We start from the raw sequence: 25,357 nt of genomic DNA, 5'->3' as shown, positions 1-25,357 counted from the left end.
TTGCTCATTCGCCAACCCCTGCTGTACACGGAGACCCATTGGTGCCGGGATATCCCCGCCCAGCCTAACTATGCATTTTACCCTCCCACTACCTTCCCTTTGAATCCTAGTCAACAACACCACGTAAATACGACTTTACGATCTATTTGCTAACCCTCACATACTCACTTGCTTTTAACATACTTGTCAACTGTGGTAAACAGATCGTTCTTAACTTAGAATGCCAGTATGTCTTGGAATTGCAGACGCCTACAGAAATCTGGACATTTTTCTGGAGAACTGTATAGCAAAGTTTTTATGCATCCTTTGTTTAGGTCACAGTAAATTTCCACTATAGCACAAGTAAACGCTGATTTAATCTTGCTCGATACGTGAAGTCAAAAATATCAAACAGTCACAACTCGGTAAAAACTCACCACCTGCCAAACATCCTAGTAAAGACCCTTCAACACTTATATAGATGTATATTTAGGACTAAAATACTGTACAATTGCCTGAAACTAAAGTTTCGCCATAAAAAGGTAACATATTCTTGATAAGCTTTTCATTTTTCAGTCCAAAAAGAAACGCTCTACACGACTACCGCCGCGGCGCGCCGTTTCCCTAGATTACCGGGGTCCTCCCAACGTTGCGTTAACGCAACACTTGCTTTATTGTTAAATAATTTGAGAACCACATAGTCAAATTCACCCAATCTGTTGCAATGGCCTAGAATACAAATGCATTATTGTATTTGCAGAGAGTTATAATCATCGAGTGTCTCAGATTTAACATAATATGTAAACTTTGAAGATAACCTAAAATAACAACTTACATATAAATGAAAAGGCCATTGTAAGAACAAAAGTTACAAAATTTCTTCCGTGAAAAAATTCATAGCATTTAAGAAAGCATTGAACTACCTATACTAAAAACATTAATTACTTATCAATAACAAATACGGAGAGAAAAAATCGCAAAGTTTGCGTTGCGTTCACGCAACGTTGGGAAGAAATGGGTTAAATTTACGATTTTTTAGGATATGCAATAATCAGTATTTATAGCGAAAATCGTTTGTAATATCTTTGTATTCAAAGGTTGGCAAGAGGTTATAAAAAATAGTCGCTGTAATTTTGGCTCACGACAAAGAACTGAGAGAATCATATTTTATTACATTACGAGGGCTTTTTTCTTAGAAGTTAAATCGGATATTCTATCGAATTTCACCGCAAATGTACACTTAGAATGTAGCTAACAGAGTAACGTATATTTTTAGATGTAAACCATTACAATATCGCTCCTATAAACTTGCCAGTAAGTTATAAAAATAACAATTAAACATCTAACCTTAGCGTCTCCAAAAATTGTTCTAGGTGATGATCAACTCCGTTAATATGAACGCTAGAATTCCGTTTAAAATTTGGAACCAATCAGCAGAACAAACAGAATGTAATTCCTCGCATTGATTTTCAATAAATGCAACATGAGCGTTTTTAGTTATTTTAACTCATAAACAAATAAGTGACCATGAGCACCTTCGTTGAGTGGGACACTGAGAGCCGGAATGGGCCGAGGTAATCCCCACGCGGACAATAGGAAAGGATCGGACCTCTCACGCCGAGGGACCCTAATGGCGGTTGGGACCCACTTTTCATTTCCTCTCAGAGTCCTCACAGCATAGCTCTAACAAGAGGAGAACATTTGGTTACCTGAAATAATCCTCAAAATAGCTCTTCCTCCACGACAAAATGTCCTCTTCCTCGATCGGGAGGGAGTATTCTGGCTTCAGAAACGCGTGCGAGTTTTTCGTCTTTCTCCCTTCTCCTATTCTCCCCTCTCGGAGGAGGATCTCAGATTTCCTCTCGGAGTTCCTCCTTGAGGAGGTGAATGTATTGAGAGGAAATAAAAACTCCCAAACCCTGCTTGTCACAATACGTAAGAAAAGAGGATGCGGATTCAAAGATGATCTAAGAAGTGAATTTCATTTTAATAAAAAATCCAGAAGCGATTACCGACTCTGTGAAATGTGTGAAATGTAATGGATAATTTTCTATTTTTCACGGCAGTATGATATTTCGAAGCACTTGGAGACGCAAGAGCATAATAGATATTTAAATACTGCTGCATCTTCCTCCAAAATCCGGAATTTTTAGTAAAAACAATTTATGGAGACGAAGAAATAAACTAGCATTAGCAGTAGGATGTCTTTCCATGCTATTTTTCATAGTCATTCCTTCATATCTAACGCCTGTACATCACAAGTTATCAAATCGGTTTTGCAGCGCACATGATACATAACGCCGTTCAAACGGCTGCTGTTTTGTTGCCCGCAGATGTGGAAAATATTGTCATTAAAATATATTTTTATTTCTACATTACACTGTGCGTCTTCAAATGCTGAAATAACTTTGTGAAACTGCGGAAGTCGCATGTATAAGAAAATACTTGGTTACTGTAAAACGCACTAGTTACCTCTTTATTCGTCAGCTGTAGATAGAATTTTTAAATTATACCACTCTATGTATTCCTACTTTCTATATCAGGTTTAATGTCCTAAAATTGTAGAAGAGAGTTTTAAAAAAGATTCCTCAAATTTAGCTTGAGTTTAAAAACAATCAATCACCTCTTTTTCAAAATGCTATTAAAGTTATTGAAGGTGATAAAATTTTTGGTAATCGAAGTAGCGAATGAAGTTAAAAATATCTGAATCAAAAGCGGTCAGAAAGTAATTTTCTTCCATTAACCATCTGTAAGAGTTTAAGCGAGCTCGAAGTGGGTGCAATAAATCATGCAGATATCATGAATCACGTTAAAAATTTCTAAAGTAACTGCAAAGATTATTTAGAAGAGTGGACGCTATATTAAAATTATATTGAACATTTTCATTGGATTACATTAAAAGATGAACTTAATTGGAATGATGTTCTAAAATCATTCGATCATTGTGCATAAAATTTTCCATATAATAATATTTCCAAAAACGAACTTTTTAATGACATATCATTATTTAAAAAAATATATTGGTTAGAAAAGGGTAAAATCTTGGGCTTCTGCACAAATCGTGATAGAGTACAAATGGTTATTAATATTTAATCATTTGAAACAAGGCATATTCCATACAATATTGCCCTAAAATTAAGGAATATTCTTTGCCCTTACCACAAGCAATTGCTGCGACTGAACGCGTTTTTTCTACTGTAAATGAAGTGCGTGCATCAGAAAAGCAATTCAATGTGTGAAATATAACTAAACAAATTCGTGTGAAAATTTCACGACCTTTTCCGCAAAAGAAATGAAGAAAAAAATCACTCAAATATAAGAAATATGCCAAAGAAAAAATTATACTAGACTTAATTTTTCATGCATCATATTTGCTATTCTTTTTGCCACCCTTATGACCTTGACGGTGACCTTACTGGGTCAACGGTTGAATTTTCCTAGATGAAAGTGTTATTTTCGGGTTTCTCGGTTCCGAAAACCTAAGAATTGACATCTTGGTCAATGAAATGTAGACCTTTTTCTATCTCGATTTTTTTTACATTAAAACCACATAAGGCAAATTAAAATGTTTGGTTTGGACATTGTGAGGTCAAAAGGTCAAAATTGTAAAATTTCGCTTACACTCAACAAAACTTAGGACCTATCCCCATAAGTGTGCCAATTTTCATGAATATTGCTCGATGCAAAGTTACTAAAATTACAAGTCAAAAATGACACACGACCCTTGGGACAGTCTGTATATTCATTTTCTAGGAATGTCACCGTTAGGTTAATCTACTTGTAAATAAGTAATATTTCTGAAATAATTTTGCTTTTTATGGATCACTCCCTTCACCCTTTGTGAGATATCGTGCGATTTTGCTCCACGCCTTCTTTCTAATCTCACTAAAGATTTTTCAAAATGCGTATTTTCAGGGTAAATGCGTTAATCTAGGCTTAATTGTGTTGGATTTATAAATAAAATGATTTCTTTAATTATCTTTATTAAAGATTACCGAGATCGCAATAAACTGGTTTTTGTGGAAAAAATTACGTGATACTTGCCAGACCCCTTCCTTTTAGGGGGGAAGCCATGGTCTAGGGGGAGGAAAGCCATGGTCTAGGGGGGAAGCCATGATCTAGGAGGGGGGGGCAAGCCAAGTTGTGACATTTTAGCATGGAAAAGATGAATGAAACCAACATTATAAGAACATTATAACAGCGCTTTTTTAGTTTATGAGATTATTTCATTGAAAAAATAGTTTTATTTCAGTTACTTAACTTATAATAATACATATCATTTTTCGTTCATGGTTTGAAGAAAATTTGTTGAATACTTTCGTTTCAATTGAGTACTGATTTTGCTTAAACACTTTTGCGATTTTTGCTTCCAGGGGGTCAGCTGCTCCCCCTGCCCCTCGCTGGGTACGCCCATGTTTACATATGACATTCTTAATCAATTTATTTTACACGATCGCTTCTCGGTTTATCTTGATTTATTTAGCTTTTTGCGCAGAGTCAAGGCTATAAAATGCCTTAGTTCATCGTAAAAATATATTTATTAAGTGTATAATCATTTTACGTGCCCAATATCGTCACTTTTCAGCGACTTTGCAGCGTATGAGCGTTAAAATATCTCAAGCGCGCATACGGAATATCGTCTGCAGTCCCAACCGTGACGTCACGCTCCCTCATCCCACTCACTTCTCCGCCGTGCGATGTTGGCCACAGCGTTCCACCCGAATGGCAGGTCTACTTACTTAAATGGTCTAAGGCTCGACACAAAAACAACTGAAGAGCTGGTTTATGCGTCGAACGGAAGTCTTCGGGCAAACAAACAAAGCGATGCAGCTCATATGGTAGATGAGGCAATTCATATAAGCCCCAGTAGAGCCAGAAATATAACGCAAGCTTGTTATATCCATAGATCTGACACCAAGGTACATAGTTCTTCCCTACAATGCAGACGAGGCATTAGGCTTAGTGATTGAGGCAAAGTTGACTAAACATCAGTATACTATGTCCATCAGGAAAGGGGCCAGATCTCTAATGGCAGCAAGTCTTTAACCTCCTTAAGAAGAAATTCTTTCTGTAAAAAAAAACTGTGCTATCCTTTTGGTGCTACGACTGCTTTCATCCCCAAACGTAGACTCGGCACCCGCGTACAAAGACAGTGAAGAAACTAATGATGAGGAGTAATTGTTTTACTTCCTCATATCTATTTGCTTCCTATAATTATTGATTCATTAATTAATTATTCCACGAAATACTTTCATTAAAGATATCTCCCCCCAAAGCATAATGGTCATGTAATTATCTCTAAGTGAGAAAACATCCATTCATTCGTGTAAAACTGGATTTGGCGACTTATAAATGCGTAAGTGTTTTTCAGACCACCATTGCATCACACGTCGTTGTAGTATAATTATTCAGAAAAAAAGCGAATGCGTATTTATTTTTTGAGAAAGTCATTATACATGCATTAGAAGATATATTAAAGTTGTGTAACACCATCATATACCTCTACAAATGGGACAGTCGACTTTTGTCCGGAAAAAAGCGCTCCCCAGACCACTGTGCGCCGGGATAACAAACAAACCACGTCAGACTGAGCAGAGTCCTCTGGATGGCAGTTTTCTGCACTACTCCCTCATAGGGTCCCTCAACTTTGTAGTGTGTTATCAACAATCCAGAGAGCTCTGAGACTGAGAGGCACCGACTTAACTGGGAGCCTCTTAACTGAGTTCCAAAACTATCTTAAAAACGAACTTCGTCACTTAGCTGAATGAAACTCATTACTCTCACAGCACTATTCAAATTATACTTTGAACGGTTTGAGAAAGAAACTTTCAGTACAAATTTTTGATCAGAAGCAAAATCTTGGAAAAATTCTTTGGGTGAATCAGGAACAAACTTTTAAAAATGTTATCCAGCTCACATAAAAACACCTTGCCAAACTAATAATTTCCTGTATTTTCTGAGGCATCTGCAGCTCGATTCTGTAAATGTGATATCTGCGTTTATATGTCTGATAGTGCAAGCACATGCCACTATTCACGATTTATACTGGTGAAAATGTTTCTGGCGCGAATACGAGTTGATTATTAACAGTTTCTGTTAGAGGACGAGATGTTTACGTGTCTTAGTATTTCTATTGTGTCAACAGAAAAAAGTATCACGTTGGCCTTATTACTGAACGGCAGCAAGAATGCATGGAAGATATGGAATAGATGATTATTTTTTACCTTAACGTACTGAAGCATGCCCCGGCAAGCCATCTAAACGTCTAAGAATTAATCGTGGTGTGAGCTCAGTGACAATATTCATCGCCAATCCTCGAGATACGTGGGACAAACACTTCTTAAATGCTCTTCCCGCATCTCGAAGGGATTGTTGATATCGCGTTACTGCCGCCGAAGTATGTGCATCTGTTGCCTCCATCGACATCGATGCTCATGCAAAAGTAGCGGAGTTATGTGAAGAGCCTCCATTCTCCTTAATAAAAACAAATCGAAGGCTTGAACTTACGAAACCAATATTAAATACATCTGTTAGCATTCAATACCGTACAATACTTTTACAATTGGTTCTACTCCAAATTATTATGAACATTATAAGTTGTGAGTATTTGACTTGTACATTCTAGCAGATGCACAAATATAAGATAATTGTCAAACCCTCAGCGCAGGGTTTAACTTCTCACCAACTTCAATTGCAATAAAGGCCAACCAATTAAAATAGTAGGCGTATGTAAATTTAACTTAACGATTTTCTTTTATTTGTTTTTAATACATATTATACATGGGAAGTGACAATATAAAATAGCCACCATCGTAATGAATGAATAATGTGCTATTAATTATCAATCACAGCGAAAATTCATGAGGAAAAATTAGCCGCGACGAAGCTACCACAGGCTCTCTCGGGCGTGAATACTTTCACGGACGCGGAAGTGATAGTGATGTCACTAAAAAGTTTCCGATTCGCTCCAGCGTCAAAGCCGTGTATACATTGACGAAATCCGCTTGTGACGGTCATATCAAATTTACAGAATCGAGCTGCAGGTCTTTGAGAAAATAACTGTACATCACAATGAACTGTTTCAGAAACGATTCATGAATAAAATAAAAGAAAGAAAATAGTAATCCTAACAAACGAATTCTGCGCGGGCCGGCGACAGTATGTAGACAGAGCAGTGTAACAATATCGTCAACAAAAGGGAAAGATCAAACTGTGATGTAACAGAAACCATTTCACATTACACTTAATAAAGAAAATAAACGTCCGCCAGTGTTTTAACAGAGAATGTACTCAATCAGCCATTAATTGACATGAATCACAAATAAATTATAATTAAAATGCATTAAAAGTTATAAAAAATTACTATAAGATTCTGGTATTCTACCGATGAAGGTAGGTTTCCATGGAGTGTTCAAGAAGTGATCTGGAAGCCTCCCTTTCCTTCCAGCACTGCCTTCTTTAATTCACTGTAACGCCTACTCTCTTTCAATCTATCTAAAAATCCTATTCTTTCCCTTCCCCTCCCTCGTTTACCCAACATTCTACCTTCTAACACCATTTTCAACATTCTCTCATACCTTCTGTCTCCTCCGTATGTAATCTAAAAGCTGCCTCTCCTCACCCACCATGTCCAGTACTTCGTCGTTCCTATTCCTCTCCATCCATTTCACCCTCCCCATCCTTCTCAATTCCCACATCTCGAATGCCTCCAATCTTCTCTCGTCTTCTTTCCTCAGTGTCCACGTTACCGCACTGTAGAGAGCTACACTCAAAATCAAACTCTTAAATAACGATCCTGTCAGAAGCTCCTTCCTGTTCATATGTTCATGAACGCCTCCTTTGCTAGTGCAATTCGCTTCCTGATGTCCTTGTAACTGTGTCCGTTTTCCTCTAATGTGCTGCCCAAATAGTTAAACTGTTCTACCTGTTCAAGTTTTTCCCCACCTACTTTTATCTTGAGTCTCACAACCATCGCTCGCGATACTTTAAATAACCGCATTACCTTCGTCTTCTTGTGATTAATCCTCATCCCATACTCCTCGCACCGCTCGTATAACGCACCCACTAGAGCCTGTAGTCCCCTCGCTGACTGGCTTATCAGCGCTTAATCATCCGCGAACCTTACCGATATATACATCATTCCTCCCACCTTCACTCCAGCTTCCAAATCGTCCCACGCTTCTCTTACCATCTCCTCAGCGTATACGTTAAAAAAAGCGGCAATACAGGACAGCCTTGCCTTACACCTCGGCCAATGCCTGCCCACCCATATTCTCCGTCCGCTACCCTCACTTGCGCAGTCTGGGCCAAATAAAGATTACGAATAAGTCGTAAAACGTATCATATGGCAACTAACTATGCGGACGATTTATTAATTTTGCCCCAAAGTAAAACTGAATTTTTTTATTTCCTGTTGACATTGTGTTGACGATGGGCGATGTGGTCGATTTGGTTAGACGCGGGAAAATGAGAGGAAATTCGGCACGCCCGACGCTATTTTCGAGATGTAGGTGAGGGACCATGGGGCAGGAAGATAAGATTTGAGGACGAGAGGGAAAGGACACGTAAGGAAGTTTCATGATCGCCTCAATCCCTCGACTCGATACCTGCACGACAAGCGAAGTGTCGTCCGTGGATGGGAAATCGATTTGGAGTCTTGTCTCTCGTGAAGGCAGCCTCCACATCCCTTTCCCTTCTATCGAACATGTCTTCCAAGAATGAATGCCGAAGAGGATGAAAGACGGACGTCTTATCCCAGGAATGCCAACCAACTCCTGCCCCACAGTCTCCTTCTCTGTATCCTGACAAAGTCCATCGAGTCAACCAACCCCGGGATGGCAGGATGGGTATTGGAAAGAGTGCTAAATATGCTGATGTAGGCGCACAGTGACTACCGTCATTGAAAAGAAAGCAAAACTCCCGAGTTTTTAGGATCTCTATCGTCTTAAACCAGGCAGTCAATTTCAATTCAGCAAAAAGCATACGAAAGAGAATTTATTTCTACGTCGAATCATTTACTAAAAAAATCTTTGGCTCCATATTATTTCCTGTACAATATTTTTTCTCAAAAAAAGCACTCGTTTTTATGCGCAAAATCTAGTTGTTGGAATTTCACCGCTGGGTTTCCCCGTGGTTTCCGTTCCAATAACTTTTATTTTAGATATAATGAAGACAAATACGGTTTTGACAGTAAGTGTAAATCAAGTTGTTTACACCACTAAAATGGATGGACTTCATGCAAGCAACGCAAACATCTACTAACTTCTGAGCCAATGGGCCAATTGAATTTTCATTGGCACTGTTGTATGCCGCAATATTAATGTAATGCTAGTACTTATAATATTTACATTAAATATCACTATTAACTTCAATATATAGACATTCCACTTTACAACAAATCATTTACCGTTACAGCACGTAGGGAATGTAATAATCCTAAAGTTTCAATTAGAAACTCATCACCATTGGCATCCTTTAAGAGGAGGTTACACAAAGCACTTTTCACTTAAACAACTAGCTGGTAAATATACATGACACTGAGCAGCGCCTACGACAAAGTGATATGTAGTAGTTTTTCACAGGTTTTTCACGCCCCCCTTCTTGTGTGGGCGTATTCCTGCAGTGGATGTTTTCGCTGAAGGATACTACACCCTTATTTTTATGTTTTCCCACAAAAAATTTCACACGTACTTGTTAACCTTTTTTATCATTTCACCAACAGTGTATATTGTACTGTAGGCTGCATCTTCCGGGTTTCACCGCGTCGTGGTTGTGTTGGTGACAACAGTTTCTCCTGCATTCCAGCAGGCGTCTTCAGGTCGAAGTGATTATGCCGTGTTTTGGCTGCCGTTATATAGGCACCCCAGTGGTGTAGGTTCGCCCTGATTGGTCGCCTTGCGGCCAATAGCGTGGGGGTATGGGGCGAAGAGTCTCTTCCATGTGCTGTGGAGTGCGTAGCTATCCTCTCGATTGAAATTATGAGGATGTTTGGATATTTTAATCGCCTCTCGGATGATCCTCGGAAAATATCGGGATTCTCTGGCGATAACTTTTGTTTCTTCCCAGTTGATGTCGTGTCCAGGTTCACTGAGAGTGTGCTCGGCCACAGCCGACAAATGGAATTGTTTGTTTTTCACCGCTCTTCTATGTTCTTGAATGCGGCACTTCACGGCTCTCCCGGTCTGTCCGATGTATGACATACCGCAACTGCATTCAATTTCATAAACTCCTTCGTAGGCGTGAGGAGAGATACGGTCCTTAGGAGTCGGAAGAAGTTCTCCAGTCTTCTTAACACAGTTGAAGCGTGTTGTTACGTCGAATTTTTTGAGGAGTCTCGCGATTTTTTCACTGGTGCCAGCCACATAGGGGATTGTCGCATAACCCGCTGCCTTGGGTTTCTCCGTTTTTGGACTTGGTGTCTTATTCTTGAGTTTTCTTTCCATCTTTGCGGTCCTTTTAAGGACCATGTCACTGTGATATCCATTGCTGGCCAGGGCCGTCACCAAATGTTGTTTTTCGGCGGGAAGTGAGAGTTGGTCAGAGATGGAGTATGCTCTGTGCACTAATGTCGAGATTAGAGCTGCCTTCTGAGTAGGGTGGTGGTGTGAGGAGGCGTGCAGATATCGGTCCGTATGTGTCGCCTTACGGTAGACTCCATGGCCGAGTTTTCCATTGGGTTTCTTCGTCACCAGTACGTCAAGAAAGGGTAGGCAGCCGTCCTTTTCCACAACCATGGTGAACTTGATTGAATCATGTTGGTTGTTGAGGTGTCGTAGAAAATTCTCCAATTCTTGCTCTCCATGTGGCCAGATGACAAATGTGTCGTCCACGTATCGGATCCAGAGGGTAGGTTTCTTTTTGTAAGAAGTCAGCACTAATTCTCAAATTCCTCCATAAACAGGTTGGCGATCACAGGGGACAATGGAGATCCCATAGCAGCGCCATCACTCTGTTCGTAGTAACGGTCATTCCATAAAAAGAATGAATTTCGAAGACAATGCTCCACAAGCCTGGGAAAATCTTTGGGTAATCCGTTATCGATGAGCTTTTCCACGATCTTGATGGAGTCGTTAATGGGTACGTTGGTAAAAAGAGACACGATGTCAAAGCTTACTAGCAGATCTCCATTCTTCACAGTAGTTTCCTGAAGTCGTTCAATGAAGTGCGTTGAATTCTTCACGAAGGACGACGAGTTTCCGGTGAAGGGTTGAAGTGCTTCAGCCAGGTATTGAGCCAAGAGGTAGGTGGGTGCGCCGATATTGCTGACGATAGGCCTGAGTGGAATGCCTTCTTTATGGACTTTAGGGAGTCCATAGAGTCTAGGTGGCTTGGACGCTGATGGCAGGAGTTTCCTTTGTACTTCTGCAGGTATGGAGGAAGTTTTGATGATACTCCTAGTAGATCGTTCTAATTTGGCTGTCGGATCGGATTTTAACTCTTTGTAGGTGGCACTACTCAGCAAAGTAGTGATCTTGTCATTATAGTCTGATCTCTTCATGATCACAGTAGCGTTGCCCTTGTCCGCGGGGATAATGAGGAGGTCCTCGTTATTCTTTAGCTCCTGTAATGCCTTCCTCTCCGCTGCTGTGGTGTTTGGTTTAGGTGGCCGTGTTTTCCTCAGGATCCGCGACACGTCCTCTCGAATCTCATCAGCAAAATTCTTGGGGAGACCGCGAATGGCAGCCTCTACTCCAGTCACGATCATTTCCTTGGGAATTATGCTTGGAGCAATGGCAAAGTTTCTCTCCTCCTTGGCGTTTCTTCAAAGATGCCGTGATTCTGACACTCTGCCACCCTGTGTCACAGTGAAACATCATCTAAAGACACCAACAGCAATGAGAATTCTTCGCCGAACCAGCGAAGCGATATTGAGAGAGAGAATCCACAACAACCGCCGCTCCATTCACCACTGTTCAGAAGAATTATACAGACTACACCTAGAATTGAGCTCCTCGCTGACAGCATCTGACTGGGATACTCTGGACCGAATTACGTCTGAATCATCCCGCAAGAAGTTTTCTTCAATCCAGGAGAAACAAATTAAGAAGTACTACAAACTCAAGAGCAGACAGCATCCCTTAGATGAGGTCCAAGGCCCTAAAAAGGACCATCGTACTATCGTGAACCTAACAGACGAACGGCTAAGCGATGCTGCAAAGTCAATTCTATCCAAGGGCTTGTCCCTGCCCTTTCTTTTTACTCAAAATCCTTACCTTAATCACAGTTTTCAGCATTTCAATCTTGATATTCACTTCATCTACATCTTTTATATTTAATTTATCTCCTGTAATAATTCCCTCACCTCACTTTCTACTTCCTTTTCCTCTGTCAATATTATCTATACATTCCTGTATACCTCTATTCTTATCCTCCTTCTGGGTCAGAAATACGAGTTCCATAGCAAATCTTACTCCATATATCTTAACTAGACTCTATTTGCACTTTGGTGCTGTGATTTTCCCTTTAATTCTCCTCTTTTTATTTATTCCAAGGATTATCTCTATCTCATCTGTCTTGCTCCGATCTGCATCACTAGAGATATATTTTAACATGCATAGCTGCAACGTATGTAATGAGAAACAGTCTATGAGAATGTTCATGTCACAAAGGCAAATTTCTTAATAGATTTATGAAAGTGGAGTTGATGTAAGGGAAATTGCTTTAATAATCACTTCATAAATAGAACATGGTACGATAAAATTATGTGAGGAAGTCATATTATTGCGTTTATGATAATGGAAGCACATACGTTAACCCTTTCGCGCCGAATGCCACACAAGTGCGGCGACGATTTTTTTCCATGAACAACGAATGCCACACCTGTGCGGCGTTAATTTTCCTAACCTAAGCAACGAATACCACGCCTGTGCGGCACAGGTCGAAAAAAGTGACCGTGGTGGACACAATAGACCCACGGACGCGGTCGCCCCTCGTGATCCGCCTTAGTGCGAGCCCAGTCCAATCTTCGGCCGCTCAGGTCGACCCTTTCTTATCTTCTCCATGCGGTCAACTACTGTTATTTGCAGTGTGTTTTCCAAAACTATATTTGTTGCTTACTTTTCATATCTATTGCTATAAATGAATTCACCTTTTTTTGCCGAACACATGGAAGTTTCAAACAAAATTCTAACGTTAATATCAACGAAGTTATAGACCAACTAGTAAATATACTAAATTCGTCTATATCAACGTTAGAACTTCGTTTACAATTTCTGCACGCTCAGAAAAGAAACACCAAATTCATTTTGAATGTAAAAAATCGATGCGAACAACAAATATTTTTATATATTTTGCACTAATATTTTAGCCAGTTGATCGCGGACTCGTCCTAGGAAGGGGCTTTTAATCCCTCTAGGGTCTGGGACGGAGGCCGAGGAAAGGGATCGGCACCCCACTGAGTTGGGTCCAAAAATGGTTAGGGAGGGAACCACTGCCTTCAGTCGACGCGAAAAAGCTTCGTACAGTGGAGTAAAGAAAACTTTCAAGAGACTCGTATTGAGGAAGAATTTCCCTCAACGAAGGTCCGGCGCGAAAGGGTTAATTATAAGTGAGTGATGTCAGTGAGGTGCATTCCGAGATTACTTGGTACAGCATTCAAAAGGATTACCCCAGAAGTAGGTTGTAAAAAAATTACTTACAGTGACAGCATGTAACAACATAATTACATTGAAAACCCATATCCCAAAAAGACAGTTGCAATAAAGGAGTCATCATGATGGAATCCTTATGCTTTGCAATTGATACAAATAAATTCTTTAAATGCTCTATAAATAACTGTATCTTTGTACAGTGATGTATCCATGGGGGGGGGGGGCTAAGGAGGGTATCCAATTTACTAACCTTGGATATCCAATTTACACTAGATAGAATGGTGGTATATTTCCGGCCCCCACTACAGCTGGAATTTGAACCTCACCTAGCCCACCCCCTTGTCCCTATCCTGGATCCACTACTGTCTTTGTATAATTTAGTACTCTGCTAAATATTTAAAACATGTTCAATGAAAGCTTCATATTTAATGGGCTGAGAATAAAAGAAAATACCTATCTCATGTATAGTAAGGAATTCATAAACACCACTGAGAGTCGAAATTTCATGCTTTTATTCTGATTAGATATGTTTTTCAACAGATTCTTTACAAATTGAACCCAGCAACTTTATTATCTTTACACCCATTTCATTTCCTTAAATCTTAAATACAATACAAGCCTTGCTGTTGATTAGATATGAAGTTAGTTACATTAGCACTTAAAACTTATTCTCACACAAGGTTTGCAAAAATAGTATTTACATAAAGAATAGATCCCCCATCATAAGCTATGAGCCAAAAAGAGTTGCAATATTTTGTTACAGATGCATACTGTCATAACAACATGCAGCCTACTTGTAAAGTACGTAAGGTTTGCTGCAAACTGTACATTTATTTAATAATTGGATGGCAAGAGCCCTTGAAGTAACTGTGATAGGGTTATGCACAAGTTATTCAAGCTTTATTCATTCTTCTCTAATTTAAATTTTCGACTGTGAAGCTATGTACATGATCAGTGATTTCTGAACATCCATTCAATTTTATGAAGGCAATGAATACATTTTCGATGGCATTATCATAAAGACTCACGGTCATCCCTATTACAGTAGCAACTACACTATTGACAGCCAGTATCAAAATATGTTTCACTTTATACTTCAAAGGTAAGGGTTACTTGGTGTCATCCAATAGGTGTTGATCTCTCAAATGAAGAAATTTAAACTTAGTTGTGTCCCTTATTGAAAATTTATTTGCCAGAGATTATGGATTTCATGAAACGTATTGCTTCTCAACAGTATATAGTCATATATAAGATGTCGTCATAAATAAGATGAGATAATTTAAAGTTATGAAATATCTGCTGCTAGCTGACAATTATATGGCTCAATGCTTTTCGAGTCTGTTACACGAGTGGCACATGACTGAATTTACCTCCTTATTGTGAACATTTTAATAAAACTAAAAATGATTCTATAAAAACACAAAAATCATCAAAGGAATTACCATAAAATAATTGATCATAACAATGACATCAAAGTGATAGAAGCCTCGTTATCGTTTTAATGAACACTGATGAATTTTTCTATTAGACGGTGGTTGGTTATAAATTCTGTTATTTAAATTATGGCCATGGTGAGTACTTTGAAAACGGGAAAGGCTTTGATTATTCACAACTTGCAAGTTGTTCCTAATTCCGTAGGGAACGCAGAGATGATGATAAATTAGCTAGGGGGCCATACTAACGCCAAGAAGATATATCTTACTGCAAAAGTATGATTAAAATTTATCGTCATTATGATTACATAGTAGCCTCAAAATGTTCCTAAAATCTCTGGTGGCCTACTAAATAGAAAACCATTTCGATTGGTTTCACAATACAAATGTGAATCTTCGTTCTCGTGAAATAAGCACAAACAAGGTTAATTTACCACTATTTCTTGCAAAGGGACTCGACCTTGATTCAATCCATTCACAAATAGTCATTTATTATCTCCGTGTAATTTATGGTTTACACGTATATCAGCACTCATACAATTAACGCTTGTACTTGCCAAATATTCACAATTCGAGGCGAGTATTTTTATTTTAACGACACACTGATGATTGACCATTAGATCGTCAATGATTAAAACCGAAAATATTGGCTCATCTTCGTTTTCAAAGCTAACCATCACTTCAAAACAAACGTAAACAATTCTTTCACCATACTCCAACTCGATTTTTTAAATTTTGACTTTCGTCTGTTTCACTTTTCGCGATCAATTGTTGGTATGAGAATTACAGTAGCTGTGCTTTCCTCTCGTTAAAGTTCCCATCAGCCAACCGGCGGTAGGATTTGCTTTATAAAACACAACCTCTCGTTAAACTCCACGTTACCGTAATCTTCACGTTAGTTAACGTGAGGTTTAACCAGACATTATAAAACCGGCCAATAGTGTACGGAAAGGAGAGGGAAATCTTTCAAAAATGTATGCAACTACTTAAATAATGAACGAGGAATGAAGGAATTTTTTTCATTCATCAAGAGTTTTGAAGTTTTTTCAAGTACTTCGAAGAGGACTTTTTTATACCGAAAAAATAACTCTGTACAAGCCCATAAAAATAGCAGCACAAAAGAAGCGATGAGATAGTTATTGTCATGGCTGCAGGCGGATACAGGAGATAGGCGACGCGGATTAAAGAATGGCGCTAATTTCTTATCTTGACAGTGCCATAGAAAAAATGAACAATACAATAATTTCTCATTTAAATTTCATTGGCGTTGTACTTTAAATAGATCATTATAGCCTTAATCTTACTTGTCAATGAGAATATCGAGAGAATTAACAGTTGGGCGCAGACTAATCATTTGAATTTGAATGTAGGGACAACAAAGTCAATAATTATGGGAATTACAGAACAAGGCTGCACGATCCAGGTGAGGAAGGCTTCTGTCTTTACAGGAGAAATGCGTTTATCGGGTGTGAGTATTTCTTTAGCTTTGATGAGTCGATGTAGAGATCTTAAGAAACAAAGGCCTCGCATAATGGGTTTAAGGCGTACATCTAAGGTTCACTGAAACATTACACAGAGATTTTTTACAGTTTTCTTTTGTGGTAAATCGATACCTTCACTGCATAAACGCTAAACAAACAGCAACCGAATCAAATCCGCTCATATAGTACGTAGACCTTGTAATACTAGATGAGCGGATTTGATTCTGTGGGTGATTGTTGAGCTTTGGTGCCGTGGAGGTATTCATGTATACACCCTCGGCTCACCGTGTTGTGGCAAATAAATAAAAGGGACTCGTGAATATAAGAACAAGACATTCAAGGGGAATAAAGAATCCTTCTGGACGGCAACAATGAAGAGGGTCGTGGGAAATAATATCTGGGGACGTACAAACGAGGGTAGGTGGCGTGAAGACCGCCATAATATTTACGACCCTCGGGACTTGGGTCTAAGTGGGATTCCATTCAGAAACAACGGTCCAATAACGTCACTCCAACCGGAGTTTATCGTTTGAACTATCGCCCACTGTGTCTCCTCAGGGGCCCACACTTGGACCACAGTTTGTCAAAGCTTATCCGAAGCTACCCATTCGGATAGTGTAAAATCCCAAGATCAAAGCCTGATGGAGTGGAATTGTTCCATATTGAAATAAACACAATTTCCGCAATTATGAAATTTATTCCGACCTAGAATTCGTTGTTACTACCAGTGGCGCAGCAAGGGAGGGGGTTTTTGGGGGATAAATACCCCCCAGAACTCAGTGAAATTTTAAAATTTAATCCGTTTTAATTAATTCGATAAATATTACTTTAGGAATAGTGTAAGGATTGATAAAATGTCCCTCAGAAAGCCGTAAAACTCACCATTTTGAACCAATTATCCTAAAACATTTCTTGCGGAAGGCGGCCGCACCTCCCGTATTCCATACCCCCAAGTATTAGTTGCTCCGTTCCCCCCCCCCTATCCTTAATTCCTAGCTGCGCGCATGGTAAGTACATCATCTTCAAGATAAAAATGTTTTGTACCTTTCAACCATTTTGTACCTTGAAGATGATGAAGTAATATTGAAACCTTGGTTGGCATATATTTAACAATCGTGAAAAATTGCAAGTGTTTATTTAAACTATTCTGGTGGCTCAAGACAAATCAAACATCACCATTTCGGAGGTAAAAAGTAAACTGATAGTGAAACCGCTTTCTTCAGGCCATTTTCAAGAGCCAAGTTATCGTCGCGGCATTAAGAATGACCTGTTAACTAGTGTTCCTTATTGTGCGTGCGACATTCAATGTCCGCGATGTGCAATGATGCGAGATCCCTATCCCCTATCCTAAACAACCTTTGCGTTGATTCGCTGAGTTAATGAGCGAGGAAACGGAATAATACTGCATTTTTATGAATCCATAAATCGACCTCAAAATGAAAAAAAGAAGATATTTGGCAGTGAAGAATAGTCTCGCGTTTAAAAACGGGTAAGATTTCCCAAAAATCCTTCCAACTTTTCGATGAGCCTTCCATCGCACTCACGGATTCAGAGGTGCAATGCAATCCAATGAAAATCTATTCGATCAACGAAGCGTCGGAGGGAGATTTGGGAAATCTTACCAGAGAATTCTACACTTCGCCATTATTCGCAAGGAAAAAACCGGACAAATCAGACATTCTTCTTAAGGGTGCGGTACAAATTATCCCAATGATTTTGCGGCGATCGTCATATAGCGATGTATTTATTCTAGGGATGGTCAGATCGGATACCGCGGATCCAAATATCCGCGGATATTGCCCTTCATCAGATACATCGGATCAAAAGTTGCGGAAGACATCGGATGTGGATCATAAAGATTTTAAATAATAGCTTTATTGAATGCATAAGGGTGGAAAGAGTTCCGATTCTATCTTCGAATGCGCCGTCCTACTCATGAACCGTTTTGTTTGAAAGCTCTTGCAGAGGTTGTCATTACACTTTTTTCTTAATATTCGTCTCAAACCGGCCAAATTTTGAGATACGTAATGTAAAAACGTAGCCATCGATATTGAGGATTAATATGCAAGAATCGCCAGAGAGCGGTCATTTTTTAAAACCCGTTGATAAGGGAGCCGAGGGTAAGCACAGATAGAGCTTACCAGTGACGCACTACGTCTACATAATAACCTGCGAGCCACCTCTAGGGTGTGTGGAAGGGGGTGATCAATCTCTAGCATGCAGTATGCAAGAGGATTCCCAGATTCACACCACACGGTCATAAAAACGTTGCGCCTCGATCTAATTATGCATCCACATTCATGCAAAAGACAACATTTGCCGACCTCACATCAAGTCAAAATTTCTATAAAGCTAAAAATGCGAAACATGCTGTTAGGAATACTGGGAAAATTAAAAGACATGCATTTAGTTATGCGTAGGTTAGTAGGGCCACCTTTATGCATTGGCTATATAGGCTCTCTACGATTTTTATCCGGGATTAGGGATTATTTCGGATAAACGCCGAGGACAAAACTCTAAAAAGTTCGTATCCATGCTTCTGGGTTTCACCACATGGATTTTCTTAGCGACGACAGTTTCTTTGTGACGACGGGTCGACCTGGAGACGCCGGTTTGAATACCGTAGAAACAGTCGTCGAATATAAAATCCGTGGTGACACCCAGAAGCATGGAGACACCATGTAGACAACGCCACGGAAAACTACGCATCAACTCTAAAATGATATAACTCCGTGGGAGAGAGCTCATAAACGCCCGCAGGAGACGTGGCGTATCCGTGACGGTCAACAAAACCACATATCGCTCACCGCACGGAACGTCTCCAAGAATGCAGGCCGCGTCGGAATATACGCTACGCGCGCTGTGAATCTCGATCGAGCAGTCATTTGACGTCCACCGCTGCCGGTCACAAGCATGACGCGTCCGCCCATGACATCCGACCCCACTCCGAGTACGCCTGTTGACATTAGAGGACAGAGAAACCAAAAAGAGCGCTCAAGTGTCAAGTGGAAAATTGGGAAACGCGCAATTTCAGTTCCATAGTGATAAACGGGAATGGATACCAAATGAAGCATTTCCTACTTAATTAATAATAAATACCCAGAGTAGCCCCCCAATGCTGCCTGCTCCGTAGTCAGGTCTGGCTCATTGGGCATAGCCAGTATTGCAGCATTACAACCAAATGACATTGAGAACAGGTCCACAGAGCAGGGCGGTGCCACCCAAATGTCATTGAAGGACAATTTTTCCGTGCTTTGGTGTTTCACTACATTAATATGCAATGTATTTTCACTTACATCTGTCCCACGTTTTTTGTTTTTCCGTGTTTACGGCCACGACTCCATGAAATGTAAACGATTTTTCTCAAGCAGCTAGTTCTCACGGAGAGCTGTATAGTTAGCTATTTTCAACGGTATTTATACAAAAAACATCTAAGCCGATGATAATTTTATTGCGAAAAAATCATATTTTACGTCGATTTTTATTCAAAAAAACATACATATCGACATATTTTCACCTCGTAGCCACGAAAAATGAATTATTCTCATCGTTTGTACAGTTCTCAAGGTGAAACATGATTTGGCGACTTCTACCGAAAACCAGGGTACACCTCTAGGAAAGTCTTCTGAATTTCGCGGTTTTCCCATTACCTCGGTGTTAGGACCAACTTAGGTCCCCGGGTGGTTTTTTTCAGCATTTGTCATCAGATTAACATGAATTTAAAATGATGGTTTTCAAGAATACGTATCCCGAAATAAACGAATTCTCATAAACGGAAACCGATTTACCCGATAAGGCACCCATGCCTGACCGAAATAAGGCTCTCCTAACTCCCACGGCACTGCTAGAGAGCAACTTAAAAGAAAGAATGCGAAATATGTACAGATGGACACCACTGCAAACTTCATACCTATTCATTTCCACGATTGTACTTTAATTTACGTTGCACTGAAATAATAAAATTTTAAAATCGCAAAAATACATGAAAAGAAACGCTCTCGTCATACTTTATCAACTATGCGATTGGTGATTTTTCCGTTTCAATCCCCGTTTCATGCAAAAAAGTAAAATCGCTCGTTTCTCTTTAAATTCAGCAGTCTGTAAAGAGACGACCAACACAGCAAATCCATTTGAAGCGACAAATGCATAGTGGCATTGAAAAAAAGTAGCATATGAAATTAGAAAAGAAAGGGCATTGACAACAAAATGCCGTAGAAAGTCAAACTGAATAAAATGCGCTCTATTAAAAAATCGAGATATTCTGGGCCACAAGTCCAAATTGGACGAAAGGAAAATTAAAATTCTAGTTACATCTTCACATGTACAGTGGCGGAAAAAATTAACGCAAAGCTCGTTGGCGTCTGAGAGCGGCCAGTTCAGGAACTACTTGTCTACCAAAATTTTGCCCTCGTAATGCTCTCATACAACCGGGAGTTTTAAAAGCAATATATCCCTTATACCGGGGAAATAATCATACCCGTCGCATTATCACAAGGCGCAAAAGATCCAGCTACGAATTCTTCGCCATATTTTCCGAAGTATGCTTCGCCCTCGACTCACCTACAATGGAATCCACTCTCGTCGGGACATAGTGGACACAGCCGACACATTGGGCATTGAGACTGCCCTAAAACCCAATCGTTCGGGTGGTGTAGTGGGTAAAGGCTTCATGCTTCTAATCAGGGGTTCCACGGATCGAGTCCCAGTGACGGATGACTTGATGCTGCTCACAAACACACTGTAAATATATTTCTGATCTTAAAACTTCGCAATATCTATCAATAGGTCCATTGAATTCTTACGCGCTTATTTATTTGTTGAAATTCAACCACCATATTGCATAACCATTAGGGCAGTTGACTGTGGAGTGAATTTTGACTACCATTTCCGCGTCGTCCAGCACCGCTTCAAGGCCCCTAACCATTTGCTGCATGTGTGATGTGTCACGGCCTGCTACTCCTCCCCTTCAAGGGAAAACTCCTATAGAGTTCCTCAAAACAGAATGAAAGCACTTTTTTGAGCCACCTCCGAGAAATCAGTTGTTTGTTTTCAGTTCAGTATTGCAATGCTTTGCTCAATATTCTACGCCCAATAAGTTTCCCGAGGATTATATTGGAACAACTTGTAACATACTGCAATTGAAAAGAAATGCGAAGCCGAATTGATTTAGGTAACGCAATATGTTATGGCCATTTTAAGGTTTAATAATTTCTTTCATGTAGTTATCCAAAGAAATTGATTAATTTGGTCAGTAAACGATTTCTTTCATAGTGAAATGAGAGGAGTAAATAGAGCTTTTTGAACTTCATAATGTCTTTAAAACTTGATTTTTAATCTCAATGATGATCCATATGAACGCGTATTTGATTAACAACATCAACTAAAAATTAGATCTTTATTAAAATAGATGTATCTGAACTAAGCGTTATATGTTTTTAAATTTTATAAACTGACATAAAATGAGAATCAGAAAAGTATTATAATTTTCACTTATTGAAAAGTTATTTAGGAAACTGGAGATAATACTGAAATTTGAATGGTTGGAAAGGAACGTAAAGGAATTTAATTGTATTTAGTTAATAGAAGGGAATGAATTTTATCTAGAATTTGTTTCCGTGGTAATCGAATTATGATTAATATTTCCTTGCTACAAGTTGATACATTTCATGGACTGATATATTTTTCCTTGTGAATTTCTCGTTCAGGCATAATCAATCAATTGATTCTCGAATTTATTTCTTCTAAACCCAGTGAATATTACTTTTGTTCAAATCCGATCTTTGATGCTAGTTTTCTTTATCAATTCCTGCATAATTCCCGTCTTCTCTGAAACACAAATGCTTTACCTTGCAGTCATTTACCGGTCTACTCCGTTTTTGTGTCCGAATCCTTTTCCGCAAAATATTTAATGTCCACAATTAAACTCATTTACTTTTCTTTTGCTACGTAGACTGTTTCAGAAGTCCATCTTTGATGCACATTTCAATTATGCAACAATCATGGGAGTAAATCCTTCGTAAGAAAGTGAAAAGAAAACGCCTGCTGTATATGAGGTAAATTTTATGTAATCATTATGTGGCTTATTGGAAATATATTTTTTGCTAAGACAATGGGAAAATTCGACCACACACTATAATTCACGGGATGGTCAAAAAAACTCTATCGCTCCTCTTCAATGAATAGAGAATACTGGAAATTCGGCCATAAAATGAAGATGTAAAAATGAATGGTAATTCATGTGATTACAAGAATAAAATTTCTTCATTGATAGGTGAAGGTAATGAAAAATCATTTTTATTTTTAAAAAGTTAGTTTGTAAATTAACATAAATGTCTTACAACCGCCTTTCTGACGCGAAATTACCTCGAATAATTCATTGTGAGATTTACTCTATTCCTTAACCTATGTTGAGAGCTAAAAGTAATCACAAGTTCGAAGTAGGGAATAAATAAATAGCTGAAAACGGGGACAGTCCAATATTTCTATGATTTCGAAATAACATTAGTTCCATAATAATGATAAAATATTTTTAAAATGTATGCGTAATGCTCATTTTGTTGAAAAATTTAAGGGTAAGTCTAACCTCTGTTAACTTAACCATTTGCTCAATGTTTCTGATGAAATACATGCGCAGACGCCAAAAATTACCCGATTGAGAACTATTGAGTTTGGGCGGCTTGATGTTCTTCCTTCGCTCAGCTCTGCAGAACTTCCGAGGAATTTTCCCTTGAAATGAGGGAGGAGTAGCAAGCCGTGACACATTGCACATGCAGCAAATGGTTAGGGGCCTTGAAGCGGTGCTGGACGACGCGGAAATGGTAGTCAAAATTCACTCCACAGTCAACTGCCCAAATGGTTATGCAATATGGTGGTTGAATTTCAACAAATAAATAAGCGCGTAAGAATTCAATAGCCATGCAACGTCCTATGGACCTATTGATAGATATTGCGAAGTTTTAAGATCAGAAAAATATTTACAGTGTGTTTGTGAGCAGCATCAAGTCATCCGTCACTGGGACTTGATCCGTGGAACCCCTGATTCGAAGCATGAAGCCTTTACCCACTACACCACCCGAACGATTGGGTTTTAGGGCAGTCTCAATGCCCAATATGTCGGCTGTGTCCACTATGTCCCGACGAGAGTGGATTCCATTGTAGGTGAGTCGAGGGCGAAGCATACTTCGGAGAATATGGCGAAGAATTCGTAGCTGGATCTTTTGCGCCTTGTGATAATGCGACGGGTATGATTATTTCCCCGGTATAAGGGATATATTGCTTTTAAAACTCCCGGTTGTATGAGAGCATTACGAGGGCAAAATTTTGGTAGACAAGTAGTTCCTGAACTGGCCGCTCTCAGACGCCAACGAGCTTTGCGTTAATTTTTTCCGCCACTGTACTAGAATATTTATGATTCACACGAATGATGCTTGGTACTGCATTTACATTGGTGAGTCTTCTACAGCAAGCGTTAGACAGGGTAGGCTATGCCAACTGAACTGTTCCTGATTGACTTTCATGAGTCATGATAAGTTTTGCCTTGCTTAATCATTTATAATACGAAGAAAACAATTGTTTTTGTACAAATATAGAGCATACAATAGAGCGAAAAGAAAATCGGTAATTAAGTGCAAGCCTTCTTACTGCTTTAATTTCCGTGACGGAGGTCCGCAATACCCTCACATTTCAAAGCACTGATTGCTTTTCATATTTTAGCAGATGAGATAAATTAGCGGTATGATAACTTTTTTGCGAATTTAATCTAAGTTTTCTACCAGTTAAGGTGGAGTGTTTTGCAGAAACCTGTCTTCCCCCTGTCTTCCCTCCCAACTTTGACTTTCTTCTTCCATTCGGGGTAAGACCCATTCATTTTTTCCATTTTCCAAGTTCCCATTCTGTCTCTCGCTTACCCCACAATCTCACCCCGAACACGGTTTTTAACTTCCCCTCTCCGTTCAGTATCCCCCTGCCATGAAACTTACGATACAGCTATCATCATTTTACATTAAATTCGAGTGAACCTATCCGTTAATATTTCTTGTACAAATTCATTATTCATCTCTAAAGTATTATGTAATTACTGCGTACTGGACATTCAAACAATTCGAGAAGAGAGCTTGGTGATCCTAACCATCGTTCTGGCCATCTCTCAACAAGTGAGATGAATAACTTTCAACAAAAATATTTAGTATAGGAGTGGGTGAGAAGCCAAGGGGAACAAATGATTTCTTTTTTAAACAGAGTTATGTGCAGATATCACGCAAAGAAAACAAACGAGTTGAACTATAAATTTAGTAGTGTATTTGATTTTCTACTCGATGCCAGCCCAGAATATACACTCACTCGAATCCCTTGGCATCCAAGTTTTAGTGCATTTCTTTTAAAAATTAACTTTACCAAACTTCGACAAGAAATAAATCACTTGTACCCCTTGGCTTCGCACCCCGTCATATAAAAATACTGTCAGCACATGGTTTCAGGGAAAATTATAACGGTTAATTTAAATCCATATGCATGGATTATTGAGAGTACGTACTTAAACAAGGCGGACTGTACAAATCCCGCTCCAGATGTACTTATTTTACCAAATCCGGTCCAATATTTGAGTAAATAATACGACCAATATAAAAAATAATAAAAAATAACCAATTGAAATTCTTTTGGCATCCGACCCCCAAGGTAATACCTTAGTAACAGTTTGTTACAAAAAATGTTGCTGATATACTATTTTTCAATCTCCTCTCTTTGTCTTTCACCAGTTTCATTTAAAAACAGCTCTCGAGAATGATGCGTAAGCATTGAAACCGGTCGTGTAAGATTAAAAAAGTGAGGAAAGTTACCACAGCCGCCTCAATTATTATTAGCCATGGAATTCTAC

At 39.1% G+C, this 25,357-nt stretch overlaps 2 protein-coding genes across 2 annotated transcripts; both read right to left on the bottom strand.

The window, feature by feature from the left end:
* Window positions 1-7,184: 7,184 nt before the first annotated feature.
* Window positions 7,185-10,712, bottom strand: LOC124164499. Its single transcript, XM_046541829.1, has 2 exons — window positions 10,232-10,712; window positions 7,185-7,189 (listed from the first exon to the last, which is right to left on the bottom strand). The coding sequence occupies exons 1-2, from the start codon at window positions 10,710-10,712 to the stop codon at window positions 7,185-7,187; spliced, it is 486 nt and encodes a 161-aa protein (XP_046397785.1).
* Window positions 10,713-10,852: 140 nt separating this feature from the next.
* On the bottom strand, window positions 10,853-11,683 carry LOC124164498. The gene has a single exon (XM_046541828.1). It carries the CDS (start codon window positions 11,681-11,683, stop codon window positions 10,853-10,855), a length of 831 nt encoding a protein of 276 aa, XP_046397784.1.
* Window positions 11,684-25,357: the final 13,674 nt, after the last annotated feature.

Source organism: Ischnura elegans, chromosome 8 (genome assembly GCF_921293095.1).
Source record: "Ischnura elegans chromosome 8, ioIscEleg1.1, whole genome shotgun sequence".
Classification (NCBI taxonomy): domain Eukaryota; kingdom Metazoa; phylum Arthropoda; class Insecta; order Odonata; family Coenagrionidae; genus Ischnura; species Ischnura elegans.
Note: the sequence above shows the minus strand (reverse complement) of the source record. Positions and strands in the feature narration are given on the sequence as shown.

What these genes read in the sequence shown, in the direction of transcription:
- LOC124164499 (XM_046541829.1), bottom strand. Translation starts at nt 10,712, where the DNA reads ATGGTTGTGGAAAAGGACGGCTGCCTACCCTTTCTTGACGTACTGGTG.
- LOC124164498 (XM_046541828.1), bottom strand. Translation starts at nt 11,683, where the DNA reads ATGATCGTGACTGGAGTAGAGGCTGCCATTCGCGGTCTCCCCAAGAAT.